Genomic DNA, 19,564 nt, shown 5'->3' with positions numbered 1-19,564 from the left:
CGGCATGTCTCTGGTGATTGTCTCACTTTTGTGGAAAAATAGTGATGGCCTTGCTGGATTCGCATGTGCCAGGAATTTCGAGTTCATTAAAAAGTGCGCCGGCATTCAATTCAATGCACGAAACCGCAGGAATGGTATATTTGTCTGATGTTTTGCCCGCCTGAATGACTCTAAGGATGCACTGAATGGCAAACAGAAAAGAGGAGCACTCAACCAACATCACATCTGTTTGGGAAAATTAGGGTGGAGCTTTAACTTGCTAAATTGTAGGGCTTTAGGTATCCTGTGATACCAAAAAATGAACAAACATTGATAAATTGTTTATATAGTTGCTAAAAAGTTAAATTTCAGATTATGTGTCAGACACAAAAAAGGTTTCAAACACTCTAATGGCTTTTAGATACTTTTAAATTTAATCACGCATACGCAGTGTTGCCTAACTTTTTTGCAGTCATTTGCCACAAACAAAAGAGCATTATATTCATTGAAATTCTATTGGCAGAGCAGTCGAGCTATTTTTTAAAAGCTTTTTACTTATTAATTCTCTTTCTGACAGGGACATAAAAATATTTTTAATGGTATACAATTTTGTTTTTCCTTTTTCAATTTGGATAATTTTTAGGCACATTGTGTACAACTGTAAACAGAGCTTTGTTTTGTTTTCATTTTGGTTATTTTTACACTTTTTGTGGGCAGGGATAAAATGTATTATTTTTGACAGAAATACGAATAAATAATAGTAACTAGTCTTTTAAAAATAAACCTCACAAACTATGATTAAGTGATTTTCGGTCCCTGCTTTTTGGCACTTAACTAGAACTGATTTGAAAAATCAAGTGTAGACATCTATGTTATTCATTTTATTGCCTAGAAAATGAAACCCCCATAAGACTCTCTAATTTCAGTGGTCCACCTTAATAAACCCATGAAAACACACACACTTCCTCCTTCTTGAGTGAAGTTTTAATTTCCGCCTTGCGGTTGCCAGCTGAAAGTCCGAAGCCAACCTCCGATTCTCGCCTTCTTGATGTTATTATCGCACATTGTCGGTGTAATATGCAATATTATGTCAGACAGCGGATGTAATTTAACTTGATGCTGTAAAAAATGTTTCCCCAACAATGGAGCCCAGTTTGAAAGGCAGAATGAAGTTCGAAAATCGAATAAATATTCAATTATTTACTTGACTGCGAGTTTCGTTGGGCTTAAGAGCTCAGTACAATGGAAAGGGACGCAAACACGCGAAGAAGTCAATATTGAAATTTCCAAGAGCATAATACGGGTTACAGCCATTTACAAGAACGTGTATATAAATGATATTGAAGCATCTGGCTGAGGGCAAATAAAAAATAGATGAACTCACTTTCCTTTATGTGCTCACACACCCACATGGTGCCTCGAATTGCAGGGGGAGTTGTGTGGAAGGACCAGGCAAACAACTCAAGCCAGCCAGGACATTAAAATGAGCAAAATGCGTAATAAAAATCCAACCTGATCCCGGGCCCAAATATTTGCTTATCTACAAAAGCCAGAAAAATACCCCAAATTGAAGTCGAATTGTAATCAAGCAAAGCGAAGCTTGACAGCGAACAAAATATAACGATTTCAAGTTACAAGTTCATTTTTAAAGCCAAAAAGATACTTTAAAGCTGTTTGGCCAGGAAAAACACGAGATGGGCGAAGGAAATCCTATGGGGATTTGAGAGGAAGCCTCGGTTGATACATGTTAAAATATTGAACTAGGAGTATGTGATTTAGGGCAACATGAGCTGGGTCATGTTTGGATTAGTATTACATAAATATATTTTAAAAACCTAAATGGCCAAGAAGTGTAGACCAAGAGTTAGTTTTTCGTAGATGCTAAGGAATATTTTCTATTACCCCATTTGGCTTAGATTGTTTAAAGGTTTGACTTTTAAATATTTTTACAAAAATTCAGAAATGACTAAGAAAAATTACCATTGCCACTTGATGGATGTTTATATCACTTATTTACGACTAGAATTTCCTTGAATACTATAGTCCTTCTCCTTTCTCGCCTCGATTGCCAAAACATCTCGGCAAGGATCACAGCAGCTGGTATTTGCCTGTGATTTACCGACTACGAAAACGATGTCCTTTGGGCTTATATTCTTGTCCAAATTGGGGCATGTTTCCCCCTCCCTGGTTAAAAAACATTACGATTACTTATTGAGTACTTTACAAAGAAATACTCACCTAGCATAATCGCCACATCTGATGAACAGCTTGCAAAGAAACTCCAGACCACCTACTGGTTTTCCCGCCATTTCTAGGTTACATGTGCTCGTGTAGGAGAACGCTTTCATGTCTAGTTTTATCCTTCCGGTTAATTTCTTGGGCAGACTCATCTTACCCAAACCAACCAATTGGTCGTCGTATATCACCTCAAAATTCATGCCATCTTCTTCGACTTTTTGGGAGAGAATCGGTGGCTCTGCCTGGAAAATAATGCTGGCATTCGGTTTGAACTCGCTCACATTCGTACGACTGGCTGTAAGACTCAGGTCCTTGCCCCCAAAGTTGACCTTCACCAGTAGCTTCCTGGGATCTGCCAGGGCCACGCCCTTGACCTCCAGTCGCGTTATAATCAGATCGAAAGAAAAGTAGGGCACATTTTTGGCAAATACTGGCTCTGGGGGTATTTCAGGCACTACTGTGGCCCTAGCATTGATAACGCTCTTGCCCTTCTTGCCCTTGCCTTTCTTGCCTTTCTTTCCCATCTTTCAGGATATTAAAGGAGTCGGTAAGCTGGGAGTTGATTGCAGGCTCTAGGGAAATTTATCTCTGGCTACATAATAAATTTTAAACAATGAGAACGAACAACCAAACAGGTAAAAATAAATTGACAACCTGAAATCTATTCCTACTAAGATTCAAGTATATATTTTCTTTAACTTTAACCAACAACTTTGATAATACCTTAGTCCTTATTTTAGATGATTGCTCAAAACTTAAGGATTAAAAGTCTTCTTCTAAATCAAAAGTAAACTTAAATTTTGTTAAACAGAAGGAACTTAAATGAAGCTTAAGTTCTGGGGAACGTTTTTGATTTAAGTAAAGGATTTTCCTTTTGGGAAATACATGCATTATATGTAAGTACTTGAGTAAATGCACCCACACACTGCCTGCACTCAATGCGTTGAATAACCAAAAAGCCTCGAATTAAATACGATTTAACACTTTGGACCCCGGAGAACGAGCTGTGCTCCGTGTGCGGAACTCGTAGATTTATTGGCCTGGAGAACTTTCCAGATTTCCCAGCTTCCTGGGAAGCTCCAGCTCCATCTCCATCTCCATCTCCGGCTGTGAATGATTCGCCAGCATATTTCAGAAGCATTTAATGGGAGCGCTCATTTGTCTGCCAGCAGGATCCCGAGCAGTGGCAGCCGCATCAGCAATGCTCCTGCCAAGTGTCAGTGGGCCAAGTGGGCTGGATGCAGCCGCAACCGCCAACGAGGAGGGCATTAGGTGGCCTCCATGCCCGGGGTACTTGGGTACTTGTGGCGTATACGTAACGTGCGAAAACCAAGAGTGCTCACTCGAGCCGAAATAAGAGCCAAAAACCAAGAACACTCTCTCCAACCAATTAGTTGTGGGAGCATAGAATCGGAATTAGTTTTGCCAGCTGCTCGAGAGAAACATCTTTTGTTTTATGGTTGATCCATGGAGAAAGGAGATTTATTCAGCTCCACTTGCCCTATATAGTTTGTGCCATTTCACCCATTTCATATGATGATGGTTGGGTCATGTAGCAACATATTCACATTCGGACATTCTAATTGGTGGCTTTTTCCAGTTGGCAAAGTGCTTTGCATTTATTTTGAGGCCAGACATTAATTTGGCAAAGCAATTAAAATGCAGCAAGACATCCACAGAACAGCACTAATATGCAAATAAATGTGGCCAAAATGGTTCAGCTTTAGTTATTTGAGTCGTACATCAAAACCGATTCGGCACATAAATTATGCAATCGAAGGAATTCAGGCTTTGCAACAGAACAGGACCAGAACCAGAACCAATGACAATTGCTGGTGAAATTGTTTTGCAATTGCTTTGCTCGACAAAATGGCCAACTAATTAACAAGTCATTAATGCCACGTTTCGACCAGAGGAGCCAATTTAGCCACACGAAAATGTTACCTGGTGCTCCCTGCTCGATTTGTATTCGACAATATTTGTGCGAGCTCTGACCAAATTGTGTGTGGCCATCAAATGGACATGTGTTTGGATTGCCAATCTAAATACTCTTATATAAGAAGTTGTGGGCTATACATTCCAATGATTTTAACTGTCTAATCGCTTTGACTTCATAATAAAGGAAGGTCTATAAATATTTGTTGTGCTTACTAAGACCATTATTATATATCTTTTAATGTTAACCACCTGTTTATTGTCCAAAACCACATGATTGTACTTATTTGTGTTTGCCAAAACTATAATTGCTTTGAAATTGTAAACAGCTAGACAAGCAAATAACGAAAGATGGGTTTCCGAACTCTGGTTAGCTTAAAACTTTATATATAAAGCTATGTATTCGAAACTAAGAGTCAACTTATTCTACCTAAAATAAACTAGTAATAAATAAAAAGGTTTACAAAAACATTTAAACAAATAAATTAATATTTCCATAGGTCTTTTTTAAAAACCTGGATAATATAATGTAAATATATAAATCTATATACTTGAAACTTATAATACAAAGAAATATATGTTGCTTGTGTTTTTATGGTTTTTTAAACCTGAATGGTATAATCTAAATGTATAAATCTATATACTCGACATTAAATATATTTAAATGAGAATAGTACTAAAAAAAGTGAAAATTAAAATATTTAAATGTTGAAATAAGAAAACAACTAAAGAAATAAAGAAAGTTATTTAAGACATAATATGGAACTCCCCCAACTATGGACTTCTTTCTCAGTTAGAGTAAACTTGTATATACACTGGTGTTGTATAATTTATGCACGAGTGGCTTCCACTTGGCCAGCAGAAACTCGGCCAAAAAAAAACTGGACCGAATTTCGCCCGACCAGGGGTCCCAATTTGTTATTGTTTGGCTATTGGCGCGGGCAGCCACCCCCTCGAGAACCCCCGCCCATGTTCGAACCCACTGAACATTTGGCTGCACCAATTTGTATCCAATTAAATCGGCTTAGTTAGTCAGGCGGTCCCCTCGCTAAAACGTTTCTATTTTGCGGCTCAGCATTTTTCGATAAAATCCCCAATGTTTGGCACAATTCGCTCTTAAAAACTAGTTTTCGGCGATGATTGGGTGTGTGGATGGTGAAATGGGCCAGCGGGGATAGCCGATATGCGTCGACCTAATGCGCGAAATTTAATTAAAATTGAACTTAATTTAGATAAGCATGTGAGCTGATTTGATAAATGGTAGTCCGCCCCCGGGGGGCGTGTGAGATTTCCCAGGCATCGCGTGCTAAGCGGCTTACGGAAGGTGTAGCGATAAATAAGAGCGGGATTTTCCACGAGGGGCAGTCAACAGGCGAAAATGCGACTGGGAGTGGTCGGGGTAATTAGAAACCCATTTGGCTGCTTTTCGCTGGCCCAGACATGTTCGAATTCCTTCAGGAGTCGTTGGTCAGACTGCAGGTCACTGGAGTTCACACCGTGGCCTACCAGCTGTTCCCAGAGGTCCTCAGGCACTAACTATTTTGTTGGTTTTATTTATTTTCTAGCCAACTTAGAACCATCTAAGAGCATTCTTAACATTTAACATAACTCAATGAAGAAGATGGTCTTAAGGTTTTTACAGCATTGATGTGTTCAAAAAAAAGATTCTTAAATTAAGTTTTATTTATGAACGAACCCTAATAAAAATCAGCAACAACTGTTAGTTTTGATAATAATAATAATAATAATCAATTTTAATACTTTTGGGGATGTTAGTATTAAATATTAATATATATAATTTCAAATTTCATATATCCTTTACTATTAGGTATATAATAAAAATTAATAATCGTTCTTAGCATCTCTGACTAGCATCGCATTATTCCTTTCCTGCTGAAAATATTAACAAAATATATCCCTGGGTTTATTGTCATACCCTATAAGACCAGAGTGCATTTATCACTCATAAAATTCACACGGAATTTTCATCTTTACACAAATTTATACCTAAAATTGTGGTAGTTTTTATAAGCACTGTTTACTCAAATATGGAGGGTGGACAAGGTGATGAAGACACCGACTTCCTTTTCGATATAGTGGTCAAAAGTCTCGATCTGTACAAACCGGTTAAGGAACCCGAAAAATGCGAAGCGCAAGTCAAGTTTGCCGGCCTCAATATAAAGCTCACACCGAGTCGGATCAATGTCAGCGACTTTGCGAACAACAGAAGGACGGAGTTCACCACCAGACCTTCGGTGCTGCGAAAGGCCCTTGAGGAACAGGGTATGCAGATAGTCGCCCGTTACGAGGGATCATCCCTGGGCAGTAATGTGATGCTTTTCCCGGACACCTTTATCGACAAGATATGTTCCACGATGAACGATCTCTACTACGAGGATACCATACTTTTGATGCGCCGAACCGACTGCGTTGGCACCTTGACCGTATTCTTAGTTCTGATAATCAAGTGCACAGATTTGGACATAATTAGGGAGGAACCGCGCAGATCAAGCTCACGTCGGAGTTCCAGGAAATCCTCAGCTGTTGTAATCCCGAAAAAGGTTCAGGAGAAAGTGGTATGCACTGGTCTGGGACCCACATTCAATCCCCAGGATGTGATGTTCATTGTCGGCGATCCCGATCCCCTGCTGAAGATCCCTTCGGAGCCTTGTCCTGAACTTCCTTCAGAGGAGGGTGATATCCGCCTGGATCTGGACTTGCAGCGCTATAGAAGCTTGGATAATCGCCGCGTAGTCTTCCCAGATGACGATCCCTGTCTCGAGGAGAAGCCCTCTTTTAGTCAGCTAAAGAAGCTAACAGATGACTACTCAAAGATCATTGGCTTGGTGACCGATAAACTGAAAAGGATGGAAGTGCCCATCAGTTCGGCGGTGACCACAGAGCCACCCTCGGAAAAGAATGCTCCTACTCCAATGGATCACAAGGAAATCCCCGAAGAGCGTTGGATGCCCGTTCCCCTGAGAGATGATACTGAATATGATATCAAACCCATTCGCTTTTGTCCTGTTTGCTTGCATTCCATGTCCTGGCTGCCCAAATATATACCCTGTCCCCGTTGCAACATCAAACCACGTCCTGTGCTGGAGGAACTTCCCAAGAAACCGATGACTGCGGATGAGATCTTGGATGAGCTGCTGGTCAAACCAAAGCTAACTGAAGATTACGAAGAGCTTTGCTCAAAATCATGCAAAAAACCTATATTGCGAGTCAAGAAAATAAAGAAAAAGAAGAATAAACCTGGGCTGGGTCAACCAGTTCCGGAATCTGAATCCGAATCCGACGTGGAGTGCCCTCCATGCCGGTGTACTTGCACGTTGGGCACCTTTTGCGCCCATTGTCGCATTCGCAAAATGTGCGAGGACATCTTCAAAACTGAGGAGAAAAAGGTGCCAGAGGATGAGAACCAGTTGGTAATACCACAACCTGGCTTGAACGAGGATTTCTGTGTGATCCCCGAGCCCATCAATGATCGTCCCTATTTGACCAGGGTTTTATCCGAGATGAAGCATCTGTATTCCCTGCACGACACCAAGAAACTGTTGGAGATCGAGAAGCGTTGCGAATCGCAGACGCTACTCCCCTATCGTCCCTCCAAATCCTCTCTAGCCCTTAGACAGTCCCATAATCTCTTGGATCCGTACATTCCCGGAGCCTATCGCCAGACGGCGGGTCACAAGAGCTGCCTGCCGGTGGAGCACACCGTTCCTCGTCGGCATGGCTGGGATTGGCCTCGAACCAGGGAGGCCAGGAAGCACGGCTGGAGGCCAGGAGCCATCCTTCGGGCAGCTGGTCAGGTGATGCGTTACTTCCTGATGCCCAAGGAGGAGCGTGGCCTGTGCCGCAGGCTTGCTGATGATCAGGAGGAGCGAGAGCGAGAAGGACTGCCTCTCTTAAATATTTACAAAAAGGATGGAGTGATCTTCGTCACCCTTCGTGCCCTTTCCACTCTGGACATGCAACAAAAACCCATCACCTTTCGGATTGTTAAAAGCGACTTAGCTGTTGCCCTGCGGCAGATCAAGCGAGCTCTAAAGGATCAGGGCTTCCGCAAGTGCACTTGCCACAAATCCTTAATGCTGTGCACCTGTCGCGATGCCCTGGAGAAATTCGAGCTGAATAAGGCCCTCAAAAAGGAGTGCCAGCGACGCATCATGGAACCCTGTCCCGAACACTTGGTGCTTACCGATACTAGTGTCAGCGACTTGGAGTTGAATCTCCATGTGAATCCACCAGCGGCAGCTAGGAAACCAAAAGAGAAGGCCCTTCGGAACGTGGTGAATCATGGCACTCAGACTGAGAAGGGGATTCCAGCTATAGAACCCAAGTACCCAGTGCCCGATAGTCCCTTTTGGAGGGCCTTCGACTGTGCAGCCGGCGATCGCTACATGGGCACAGCCTTTGGAGACAATATAGAAACCGTTTTTGAGGACGGAATTTATGGCTACGGAGGTGGGGGTCAACATGGAAGAGCCCCCGTTCGACGAGATTCGAGGGTTTGGGGGAAGCGAACTGGAGCACCTATGCCGATTGGAACTGCTCCCGATACCATCGATCCCTATAGGTTCACTCGAACTGTGTGGAAGACACTTCCGAAAAAAATTGTTCACCAAATGCGCACCAACCGCAAACTGTAATGTTATTAACAATAAATATTATCCCATGATAGTCCTGATTTTCGTTTTTATAAACTTACCCGAGATGATCATCACACCTAATTCAGCTTAACGAGATCAATATTTTTTGGGACATTTGGAGAGCTATTTTTAAAAGGCCTTGCTTTTAATGACATAATATTGTCACAAATTCACAATTACTTTTGTGTAACTCACTCACACACACAACTTGTGTTCCCAATTTTTTTTTTTGTAATTACCTATATTATATAAATGTTATTTACCATAAGAATACTCGACTAGAGTTGTAAAATTCTAAAAAAAAAATCTAAAGATTACAATCGCGAAATGGGGGAAAACGTTACGTTTCTGTTCGACTTGGTCGTCACCCATTTGGAGATTTTTAACGTGCAAATCGAGGATCCATTGAAGCTTCTGGTGGAGACCAAGGTTGCGGGAAAGTCTGTGAAGGTGACTTCCAGTCGGCTGAATGTCAACCAGTTTGTGGCCAACAGAGAGTTGGAGTTGGCAGTGGAACCTTCGACCCTGCGTCAAATTCTGGAGGAGAAGGGAATGACGATGGGTTCCGTTTACCAGGGTTCAACCCTGGGCACCGCCACCATGGTCTTCCCCCTGGAGTTTCTCGACAAGATCAGCTCCACCATGAACGATCTGCTGCATGAGGAGACACTGGATCTGGTTCGTCGAGCCAACGTTGTAGGCACCATAAGCATTCTCATCCGTTTGACCCTGAAGTGCGAGTATCCTCCAGAGAATCAGCCGCTGAGGAAAAGCGTTTCCCGCGCCAGTAGATTGTCTTTGATTGAGCCGAGGAAGACAACAAAGAGTGGACCAGAAAGTTGTGCCAGCCAGGGACCGACCATGAATCCCCAGGATGTTATGTTCCTCTTCGGCGATCCAGATCCTCTGCTGAAAGTTCCATCCGAACCTTGTTCGGAACTTCCGCCGCAGGAGGGAGATGAGCGTCTGTTTCTGGACTTGGAGCGCTATAAGAGCTTGGAAAATCGAAGAGCAACTTTCCCTAAAGATGATCCCTGTCCCAGGGAGAAACCCTCCTTCACCAAGCTAAAGCAGCTCACCCAGGAGTACTCAAATATCATAGATTCTGTGGCGGGGAAGGTTAAGCATATGGAATTGCCCACAAGTTCGGTGTTTACAGAGCTTCCTAGTGAGGCGACTGTGGCCACTCCAGTTCGCACTCCAAGGACTCCAGATCCCACTCCCAAGGAACGCTGTATTCCAGTTCCGATGAGGTCTGATCTAGAACATGGAGTGAAACCCATACGATTTTGTCCTGTCTGCTTGTGCTCAATGTCCTGGATGCCGAAGTTTGCCCAATGTCCTCAATGCTACACCAAAGCACTTCCTTTCCTGCAAGGACATCCGAATGAAAGCTTGACGGCGGATGATGTCATGGCCGAGCAGCTGGTGAGACCGGTGGCACCGCCAGGAGCCGAGGACTTTTGTGAGCCCCCCTGCGACAAGGTTCGAAGGCGGAATTTCATCGAGAATGAGTGTCCACCTTGCCGTTGCACCTGCACGGCGGGAAAGATGTGTGCCCACTGTCGAATCCGCAAGATGTGCGAGGACATTTTTCAGGGTGAGAAGCCACCGGAACCACAGTTTCGCAAACCCGAACCCCGTTCCAGTGAAGACTTTTGCTTGATCACAGAGCACGAGGATGATGGTCTCCCTTACCTATCAAAGGTGTTCACCGAGCTGAAGCATCTCTACCACCTGCACGACTCCAAGAAGCTGTCGGCTATTAAGGAGCGCTGCGAAGCCAAGTCGCTGTTCACGCTCCATGGCAGGCGTTCCATCAAGGAGCTAACGGAGTCGCTGTACCAGGGAGACAAGTTCACAGGCGGGGTCAGTCATCCTCCAAAGGCTGGTCACAAAGAGTGCCTTCCACCCACCAGTGTGGTGTCCCGCCGGCATGGTTGGAATTGGACCAAGAGCTGCGAGGCCCGGAAAAATGGCTGGCGACCTGGAGCCATCTTGCGATCCTCCGGCCATGTGATGCGTCACTTCCTGCTCCGCAACAGGGATAGCAACATTTGCCGCAAGGTAACAGCCGAGCAGGAGGATCAGCAGCTATATGGTCACCCAGTGCTAAACATTTGCAAGCGGAATGGTGAAATATTCGTGACCCTTCGTCCACTGGCCACTTTGGGCATGAAACAGAATCCCATCACTTTCAAGATCGTAAAGAGCGAAATGGCAGTGGCACTGCGGCAGATAAAACGTGCTCTGAAGGATCATGGCTTTGAGAAGTGCACCTGTCACCAGTCGTTAATGATGTGCACCTGTCGCGATGTCTTGGATAAGTATCTCCTAAATAAGGCCCTGAAAAAAGAATGCCAGAAGCGTTTAATAGAGCCGTGTCCCGATCACCTGGTGCTGACCGATACGAGTGTTAGCGACTTGGAGTTCGATCTGGATGTGACCCCGCCAGCAGGGACTAGAAACCCGAAGAGAAAAGCCCTGCGAAACATGGTGAACCATGGCACCCAAACTGGGAAGAAAGGACCATCAAAGATAGCTCCCGAATACCCAGTGCGCGATAGTCCCTACTGGAGGGCCTACGATTGTGCAGCCGGAGATCGCTACATGGGCACACCTTTTGGGAACAATATAGAAACCGTCTTTGAGGATGGAATCTATGGATACCGGGGCGGAGGTCAGCATGGAAGTCCCGTCGTTTGGAGGCATCCGAAGGTTTGGGGCAAGAAGGCCGGAGCACCACTGAGAATTGGAACCACTCGAGACGCCATCGATCCGTACCGGTTCACAAAAACTGTGTGGAAGGGACTACCGCGGAAAATAATACGCAAAATGCGAGCCAAATCAAAGCACTAAATGTATTTTTTATTAAAAGTTATAACTTATTCATCGTATTTTATTTTACTTGTAACACACCAATATTAAGAGGTTTGAAGAAGAAATGTAGAATTATCAACCCGTTTTGTTTGGAAGCAAACCAAAATACTAGACCAGCAATCAAATATTTTTGTCTGTGTATGAATTGAACGTAATACAACCTGTTTAAATATAATAAAGCTGTATTGTGAGAGTAAGTAAAACTGTTCTAATCAAAGTTTGTTAGATATTCAAATTGTAGTTAATAAAATATTAATTAGAAACGGGTCTCGACCAGATACCAGCTTTGCTATAAAAGGGGTTCGCCTACATCAGATGGCATCAGAAGATTCCAATATGAAGATCTTTGCTCTTTGTGCCTTCCTTCTACTCGCTCTGGCTGCCGTCCAGGCAAAGAGTACTCCCGAGACAAAGTCTATTTCACCCAAGAACCTTAAGAAGGCTGCAGGATAAATGTATTTGGACTAAGGAAGCGGAATTTGATCGAAACGGACTGTCAACTTGTAAACTGAAATAACAAGAAATGTTTTTTTTTCAAAAATCTTAAATAAAAAACCTTTTTAGCAAACTTTACTGAGAAAATTATTTTTAAGATGAATAAAATATAAAATGGTGGGTGCCACAGAAATCGAAGAGTGCACAATTTTATACTACTTAGATTTGAGGTGATTTCAGTTGCACCCCTGAATACTGGGCTTGTTGAAAGAGCTGAAAAGATTTTAAGAGTCGAGGAAAAAAATATTATTCCATTGCTTCTTATTTTGATTTATTTTCTAATTTAACTATACCAACAGAGAAGGCTTTATAACCTATAAACAATTTTTATACCCGTTACTCGTAGAGTAAAAGGGTATACTAGATTCGTCGGAAAGTATGTAACAGGCAGAAGGAAGCGTTTCCGACCCCATAAAGTATATATATTCTTGATCAGGATCACTAGCCGAGTCGATCTAGCCATGTCCGTCTGTCCGTCTGTCCGTCTGTCCGTCTGTCCGTCTGTCCGTCTGTCCGTCTGTCCGTCTGTCCGTCTGTCCGTATGAACGCTGAGATCTCGGAAAATATGAGAGTTACAATACTGGGATTAGGCACGCAGATTCCTGAGATTCCTGCGCAGCGCAAGTTTGTTTCAGTAGAGTGCCACGCCCACTCTAACGCCCACAAACCGCCCAAAACTGTGGCTCCTACAGTTTTGATGCTAGAATAAAAATTTTAATTGAAATGTATTGTTCTCATCAATACCTATCGACTGATCCAAAAAAAGTTTGCCACGCCCACTTTAACGCCCACAAACCGCGAAAACCTGTGACGCCCACAATTTTCATGCTAGATAAAAAATTTTAACTGAAATGTATTGGTCTCGTCAATACCTATCGATTGATCCAAAAAGAAATTTGCCACGCCCACTCTAACTCCCACAAACCGCGAAAACCTGTGACGCCCAAAATTGTTATGCTAGATAAAAAATTTTAACTGAAATGTATTGGTCTCGACAATACCTATCGATTGGTCAAAAAAAAAAAATTTGCCTCGCCCACTCTAACGCCCATAACGCTTAAATCTGTATACCGCCGGTAGGTGGCGCATTTTAATCTCGCTTTGCAGCTTGCATATCTCCATTTAGCTGAGTAACGGGTATCTGATAGTCGAGGTACTCGACTATAGCGTTCTTCCTTGTTATCACTGTAGACTATAAGCAACCTGTTTAAAAATAATCAAAATTGTTATTTCCATTTGAGTTGTTTTATTGCAAAAAAATGGCTAGTAAGCTTGCAGTTAAACAAGTCCTACAATTAAATCAAACTAACTCAATTCTCAACTAACTACTAACGAGGCCATTAAAGCATTACTATTAAAATCATTAAGACAGTATAGATAGATATCAATATCTTTCTAGAACGCATAGGTAGACTTGGATACTTAGTTTTTCTGGTAATTGCAGTATCCACTTGAGCCGAAAATAAAATTATTTGCCAAGTGCTACCGGAGACTTCCTAAAGCCCGTCCATGTCTAAATAATTTGACACTTTCTTTTTAATGTAGTTGCCTTACCCGGTCTGCAAAAAATCTTGAAAAGTAGACTTTAAAAGCTTTAAACCTTTAAAATTTCAAACTTTAAATAATAATCATGCCCAAGAATATGCTTTGTATTTTGTATTTGTATTTATTGTCTTAGGCTTTCAACGCTACAAGTAGCAAAACATAATAATTAATGCGCCAGTCAAGATTGATCAACAGATTTCAAATTGGAAACATTGGTTCTTAAGTCTTATGATATATTTTGTTAGAACCGGAAATACATAGAAAATTAGAACTAAATCTAAAATTTAAACAAAATCTCTGGAAAGAGTTAAGGGGATAAGACGCAATGTTAAGTAGGTATTATGAAGATGTGAGAGAAGTTTGGTCTAAATAGTGTAGCACTCCTAATGTCTTTTATGTATTCGGAAGCAGAAACTTGTGTCGCATGCAAATGATGTTCTTTGTTCTCGTAGACCTAAAGAATTGTAATTTTTCAAAAAGGTATGATGGCTCTCTAGATTAGATAATTTTGTTTATAAATATTATTGTTCTACTTATCATAAAGTCTGCTAAGCTAAGGTCAAATATTTTGCAAATTGAGTAACATGATCAGATCTGCACAAGTTTATTATAAATCGCGCAATACTATTGTATGCTACTTTTTGTTTAAGCTGCCTTGATGCGTCACAATTTGCGTAGCACATTTAAATATTCATTTCAAACAATAATAATCTTTCTCAAACAAATGCAAATAACAAGAGTGACCGGTATTTAATGAGATCAGCTGATTCTAATTGATACACAACGAACCAGCTACATCTTGAAATATATGACCTATAAATTAACAATTGCTGACCCAAAAAGAATGACACGGTAACGGAAAAACAGGTAACTGCGAATCGCTGCCAATTGAGGTATAAAAGACCTTGCAGCACCTCAAAGTGTATCAAAAATTAACAAGATGAAGTTCTTTGCTCTGTGTGCCTTTCTTCTGATCGCCCTGGCTGCTGTCCAGGCAACTCCCGGCCAGCTTAGTGGACACGGTGGTGGACAAATTGGTCGCGGTGGACAAGGAGGACACGGAGGACAAATTGGACTCGGTGGACAATCTAGTCATGGAGGACAAATTGGTCGTGGTGGACAATCTGGCCATGGCGGACTTGGAGGTTCCTTGGGACATGGCGGTCATTTGGGCTAAATACTCATTACAATCCTTCAAGAGGATAAACAATTCTTAACTTGATGGATAAAGATGTATTTGGTTAACACCTCATATGCAGCATAAAATAAAAACTTCGTTTTTTCGAAACCAAATTGAGTTTTTTTTAAATTATGGTTCCTCCTAAACAAGTTCTAAATTTAAGGGGGCTCGCCATATCGGTGTAATTTAATTAGTAATTCTGGTTTGCCCGTATATAACGGTATATAAATGGAATTTCCCCACTAATTATAATCCGATAAAAACGAAACATGCCTTGGATACTGTCAGAAATGTTTGGGGGCCATATCTCATTTGAAACCGGTCAGAGTTGGGTTTGATTTTATATTCAGAACACTGTATTGCCTGTCTATTTCAGTTTTATTGTAAAGTTTAGTGTAGTAAGTCCACAAAAACGTATTTCAAAAAATCCAAAGTAAAAAAATTCAATAAAATCGGAAAGCGAATGACACAGGCTAGTTCCGCAAAACGAAGAAAAAGCCCAGACAGGCAGTAAAAAATTGCAGATTTCAAGGGATAGAAGAAGCTTAAGTCCTTGAGATGGGGCCCAAGAAGAAGTCGGTAGCTGTGATCGAGCCTCCGTCGGAGACCGAAAAGCCCGAGAAGAAAGCTCCGGCAAAGAAAGAGCCTTTACCCATCTTCGTATTCGATTGTATTGTCACCCACTTGGAGGCCAACAACACGGAGTTCACCAATCCTGCCAAGCTGGAAGTCACTACCAACTTCTTTAAGACTCCACTTATCCTCACAAAGAGTCAGATAAACGTTAGCGATTTCAAGGCAAATGCTGGACTCACCTTCCAGAAGGAACCCAAGGAGATCAGAAAGAATGTCAACGAATGTGGCATATCCTTTACGGTGGTGTACAGCAAAAAGGTGATTGGCTCTGGCCAGGCATCGTTTCCGTCCAGCGTGGTCGATAGCATCGATAAGGACATGACCGACATCCTTCACTCGGATGTAATCAACCTGGTGTCAGGCGGTCAGGTGACAGGAAAGCTGGAGTTCCTCTGCCGACTGGTCGTCATGTGCATTGCCGAGTAAGTATTTAAAGTCTACATTTCAGTCTATATGGTCTTAAGCCCATTTGTAGTACACTTTTTTTTATTAAATCATGGTAGCACATTCCATTATTCCCAAAATTAAAGTCAATGGACTTAAATCAAGGACTCTTAGATTACACCCTCTATTCTCCTAATTGAAACCTGTTTTAAACTGCTATTTTAGGGAGCCTGAAGCCCCGGGCGAGCGCAACGTGGACAGGAGCATCAATCCGCAGGACATCATGTTCGTGATGGGCGAGTCACAGGTGTGTCCCAGTGCCTGCGAGCCCTGCCAAAACGACTTGGAGGAGGAGGAGGGCGATGAACGTCTCAAACTGGACCTGGATCGATATCGCAGCCAGGGCGGTGGAATAAAGCCCTACAAAATGATGACGGAGAATGGATCCGGCATACCAGCCTGCTGTGAACTTAAGGTGGGGTGTTACCTTTCTTTTTAGTAACCTATTATAGCCTATTATAATCTCTAATATTCCACCCATTCCCCACTAGAAAATGGCCATTGAGTACGAGCGGATGATTGATTCAATAACCAAAAGGACAGGGATGCCACCACCCAAACCTCCTTGCCGAGATCCGGATGAGGCAAACAACTTTGGCATGAATCCCTGCTGGTGTCAACCGGAACCTCCACCGTTCCTTGAGCTCCCCGAAAAGCCGGACAAGCCGTGCTTCGTCTACATGCCCGCTGTCCAGGATCAGGAGCCGGACTTCTGCGAGAAGAACCTCATTCCGGTGCCCATTGCCGACTGCGATGGCCACAAGCCGGAGATTAAGCCCATTCGGTTCTGTCCAGTCTGCCTGACCAACATGTCCTGGCTGCCCAAGTTCGCAGCGTGTCCGAAGTGTGGGATCAAACCCATGCCCGTGGTGGAGGAGCGGCACAAGGAGAAGAAGCTGTCGGCGGACCAGATTCTGCTCGAGTACCTGGGCAAGGGTCCGGCCACCTTGGATGACTACTGCACCGATCCCTGTGACAAGGCCAAGAAGGACAAGGAGGCTGTCGAGGACGAGGAGTGTCCACCATGTCGCTGCACCTGCAAGTTTGGCAAGATGTGTGCCCACTGTCGCATTCGGAAGCTGTGCTCCGACATATTCAAGAGCGACCAGGTGGGCCCCAAGTGCCCCAAGGTGGAACCCAAGGAGTCCGAGGACTACTGCGTGGTCAACAAGAGCTCCGACGACTGCCGACCCTACCTGGCCAAGGTCTTCTCCGAGCTGCGCGATCTGTACGACATCAAGGACACCAAGAAGATGTCCGAGCTGGACGAGAACTGCGATCGGGCAGTGCCCAAGACGGAGAAGCCGAAGGCGGAAAAGACGGAGCAAAAGAAGGTCGAAGGTCAGGCGCCCAAGAAGGCACCATATATTCCACCCAACAACAAGGGTCAGATCTCCAGCAGGCACAAGCAGTGCGTCCACCAATCGGGATTCGTGTCCCGACGACATGGCTGGGCCTGGAGCAAGAGCTGGGAGGCCAAGAAGCTGGGCTGGCGACCCGGAGCCATCCGCAAGCCCATTAAGCATCTGATGAAGTTCTTCCTGGAGCAACCTGCCCGGGAGAATGCCTTTGCCAAGTGCAAGGATACGGAGACCTTGGAGCGGGAAAAGGAGCTGGCCTCGCCGGTTTTAAATATCTCCAAGAAGAATGGTGAGATCTTCATCACTCTAAGACCACTTAGCACACTGGGAGTGCGCCAGAAACCGATCACCTTCCGGGTGGTGAAGAGTGAACTGGCGGTGGCTCTCCGGGAGATCAAGAGGAAGCTGAAGGACAAGGGATTCCGCAAGTGCACCTGCCACCAGACCCTCATGATGTGCCACTGCCGAGATCCCACCGAGAAGGTGCACCTCCAGAGGGCCTTGAACAGGGAGTGCCGACGTCACTGTATTCCTCCAGCTGGTGACCATCTGGTGCTCACCGACACCAGCGAAAGCGACATGGAGTTCGACTTCGAGGTCACTCCGCCGGCGGGAACGGAGCAACCGCCTCGGGCACCCTCGCCGGAGACGGTAAACCATGGCACCCAGACCTCCAAGAAGGACCAGATGCCTCTTCCTCCCACGTATCCCATCCGTGTGCCTCCCTACTACAGAGCCTTCGACTGCGCCGTGGGCGATCGCTACATGGGCACAGCCTTTGGCTGGCCGGGTGAAGTGGTTTTTGAGGACGGGGTCTTTGGGATGATGGGCGGCGGACCACATGGACCCAATCCGATGCCCTGTGGAAGACCACGAGTACCCGGCGCTTGGGGAGGTGGCGGAGGCGGTGCCGGCGGTGCAGGAGGCTTTGGTGGACCAGGAGGAGCAGGAGGAGGCGGTGGTGGAGGAGTTTTTGGCGGAGGAAGAGGAAGGGGATTTGGTGGACCCGGTGGTGCCTTTGGAGGTGGACCAGGAGGTCCCGGGGGTATGGGCGGCGGTCCCGGAGGAGGCGCCTGGAAGGGATTCCCTGGCACTGCCGCCGGAAAACCCAAAGGCGTCAAAGCCGAACCCATTCCAGTGCGCTATCCCAAGAGATTCCTCAAGCCCGCCGAGGAGGCTGCCAAGGCAGCCAAGCAGGCGGAGAAGGATGCAAAGGAGGCGAAGAAGAAGGGCATCAACATGATCAAGTACCTGCAAAAGAAGGGCACCCTGGTCCGACCCTGGAATCCGCAGGAGGGCAAGGACAAGAGGCCTAGGCCACCCAAGGGTGGCCCGATAGGTGATGATGGCCTCAAGCCCAATGAGAGAAAGCTGAAAATGCTCCTGGCCGTTCCACCCACTCCAATCTGCGCCATGCCAAGGCGAGGCAAGGCTCCCAATCCCTGCGATCCCTATCGCATTGATATTGTCTGCTGACGGATCTTCCATTGGACTCTAATCTATTGTCTTTGCATCATCCTTTCCAATGTCGCGAAATCTTCGAATGGCCCTTTCAAATACTCTGTCTCGTATATTTTATAATATACTTAGAACATTTTATTTCAGTTTCGTTTTTGAGAGTGGGATACGAATATTCTTCTACAGGAATCCTGTGTTTAAAAGAGACAAATTTTGTTTAAGTTTGACAATGGTTCGGAAACATAACAGAATATTCCAGAATATTCATTGATTTATATGCCGATTTTATAAAAGGATGAAGATATTTTAACGTTGGGATGTTAATAATATTCGACAAGGATGAAAGTAGTATGAACATAGTATAAAGTGCAAGTCGATTGGAAACTTCACTAACATCACTCCTAACGACACTTTGTGTTTCGCTTAAATGGTCTCTTCTTTTTAAAATAAACAGAACCATTCCATATTCTGACCCGTTTTTCATCCGAGCTAATGGCCAAATTTCAGATTTTTCCAAAAATTTGCCAGTGCAATGCTTAAATAACTGTCTTTATGATTTTTCTCCCCAAAAATGTTCCGTTCCATAAGCAAAATCAAGAGACAGCACTTGCCTGCTAATGCCGTGAAAATCCAAATGGCATTATGAAATTTTATGTTATGGCAGAAGATGCCATAATGCCTTGCTCTCTCGTATATTATACATGAAATATGGCAATTTCAATTAGTTTTTAGTGCCGCCGACATACAGACGGACTGGG

The 19,564-nt window shown here is 44.0% G+C and overlaps 6 protein-coding genes across 7 annotated transcripts; 5 read left to right on the top strand and 1 right to left on the bottom strand.

Moving 5' to 3' along the window:
• Window positions 1-1,933: 1,933 nt before the first annotated feature.
• On the bottom strand, window positions 1,934-2,858 carry LOC108017215 (uncharacterized). Its single transcript, XM_017084212.4, has 2 exons — window positions 2,218-2,858; window positions 1,934-2,163 (listed from the first exon to the last, which is right to left on the bottom strand). The coding sequence occupies exons 1-2, from the start codon at window positions 2,739-2,741 to the stop codon at window positions 1,989-1,991; spliced, it is 699 nt and encodes a 232-aa protein (XP_016939701.4). The 5' UTR covers window positions 2,742-2,858; the 3' UTR covers window positions 1,934-1,988.
• A 3,219-nt stretch (window positions 2,859-6,077) lies between these two features.
• Window positions 6,078-8,838, top strand: LOC108017213 (uncharacterized). Its single transcript, XM_017084211.4, has one exon. It carries the CDS (start codon window positions 6,201-6,203, stop codon window positions 8,805-8,807), a length of 2,607 nt encoding a protein of 868 aa, XP_016939700.4. The 5' UTR covers window positions 6,078-6,200; the 3' UTR covers window positions 8,808-8,838.
• Window positions 8,839-8,979: 141 nt separating this feature from the next.
• Window positions 8,980-11,695, top strand: LOC108017210 (uncharacterized). Its single transcript, XM_017084207.4, has one exon. The coding sequence runs from the start codon at window positions 9,135-9,137 to the stop codon at window positions 11,664-11,666; it is 2,532 nt and encodes an 843-aa protein (XP_016939696.4). The 5' UTR covers window positions 8,980-9,134; the 3' UTR covers window positions 11,667-11,695.
• A 302-nt stretch (window positions 11,696-11,997) lies between these two features.
• Window positions 11,998-12,255, top strand: LOC136117078 (uncharacterized). The gene has a single exon (XM_065866177.2). It carries the CDS (start codon window positions 12,003-12,005, stop codon window positions 12,138-12,140), a length of 138 nt encoding a protein of 45 aa, XP_065722249.1. The 5' UTR covers window positions 11,998-12,002; the 3' UTR covers window positions 12,141-12,255.
• A 2,392-nt stretch (window positions 12,256-14,647) lies between these two features.
• LOC139352990 (protein spalt-accessory) lies at window positions 14,648-15,020 on the top strand. Its single transcript, XM_070995965.1, has one exon. The coding sequence runs from the start codon at window positions 14,668-14,670 to the stop codon at window positions 14,902-14,904; it is 237 nt and encodes a 78-aa protein (XP_070852066.1). The 5' UTR covers window positions 14,648-14,667; the 3' UTR covers window positions 14,905-15,020.
• Window positions 15,021-15,152: 132 nt separating this feature from the next.
• On the top strand, window positions 15,153-18,947 carry LOC108017220 (uncharacterized). 2 transcript variants are annotated; one of them, XM_070995963.1, is made up of 3 exons: window positions 15,153-15,965; window positions 16,153-16,402; window positions 16,479-18,947. In XM_070995963.1, exons 1-3 carry the CDS (start codon window positions 15,466-15,468, stop codon window positions 18,822-18,824), a joined length of 3,096 nt encoding a protein of 1,031 aa, XP_070852064.1. In that variant the 5' UTR covers window positions 15,153-15,465; the 3' UTR covers window positions 18,825-18,947. The 2 variants fall into 2 exon arrangements, with proteins under 2 accessions (XP_070852064.1, XP_070852065.1); XM_070995964.1 differs by having other exon boundaries at window positions 15,832-15,969; window positions 16,157-16,402.
• The last annotated feature ends 617 nt before the right edge of the window (window positions 18,948-19,564 follow it).

This window comes from Drosophila suzukii, chromosome 3, assembly GCF_043229965.1.
Source record: "Drosophila suzukii chromosome 3, CBGP_Dsuzu_IsoJpt1.0, whole genome shotgun sequence".
Classification (NCBI taxonomy): Eukaryota; Metazoa; Arthropoda; class Insecta; order Diptera; family Drosophilidae; genus Drosophila; species Drosophila suzukii.
The sequence above is the reverse complement of the archived record's forward strand: the minus strand, read 5'-3'. Positions and strand labels throughout refer to the sequence as shown.

Excerpts from the sequence above, each read along its gene's own strand:
- LOC139352990 (XM_070995965.1), top strand. The coding sequence starts at position 14,668 with ATGAAGTTCTTTGCTCTGTGTGCCTTTCTTCTGATCGCCCTGGCTGCT.
- LOC136117078 (XM_065866177.2), top strand. The coding sequence starts at position 12,003 with ATGGCATCAGAAGATTCCAATATGAAGATCTTTGCTCTTTGTGCCTTC.
- LOC108017220 (XM_070995963.1), top strand. The coding sequence starts at position 15,466 with ATGGGGCCCAAGAAGAAGTCGGTAGCTGTGATCGAGCCTCCGTCGGAG. Across the intron at positions 15,966-16,152 it reads GTCGTCATGTGCATTGCCGA|GGAGCCTGAAGCCCCGGGCG; the intron begins GTAAGTATTTAA and ends CTGCTATTTTAG. Across the intron at positions 16,403-16,478 it reads CAGCCTGCTGTGAACTTAAG|AAAATGGCCATTGAGTACGA; the intron begins GTGGGGTGTTAC and ends ATTCCCCACTAG.
- LOC108017215 (XM_017084212.4), bottom strand. The coding sequence starts at position 2,741 with ATGGGAAAGAAAGGCAAGAAAGGCAAGGGCAAGAAGGGCAAGAGCGTT. Across the intron at positions 2,164-2,217 it reads AGATGTGGCGATTATGCTAG|GGAGGGGGAAACATGCCCCA; the intron begins GTGAGTATTTCT and ends TTTTTTAACCAG.
- LOC108017213 (XM_017084211.4), top strand. The coding sequence starts at position 6,201 with ATGGAGGGTGGACAAGGTGATGAAGACACCGACTTCCTTTTCGATATA.
- LOC108017210 (XM_017084207.4), top strand. The coding sequence starts at position 9,135 with ATGGGGGAAAACGTTACGTTTCTGTTCGACTTGGTCGTCACCCATTTG.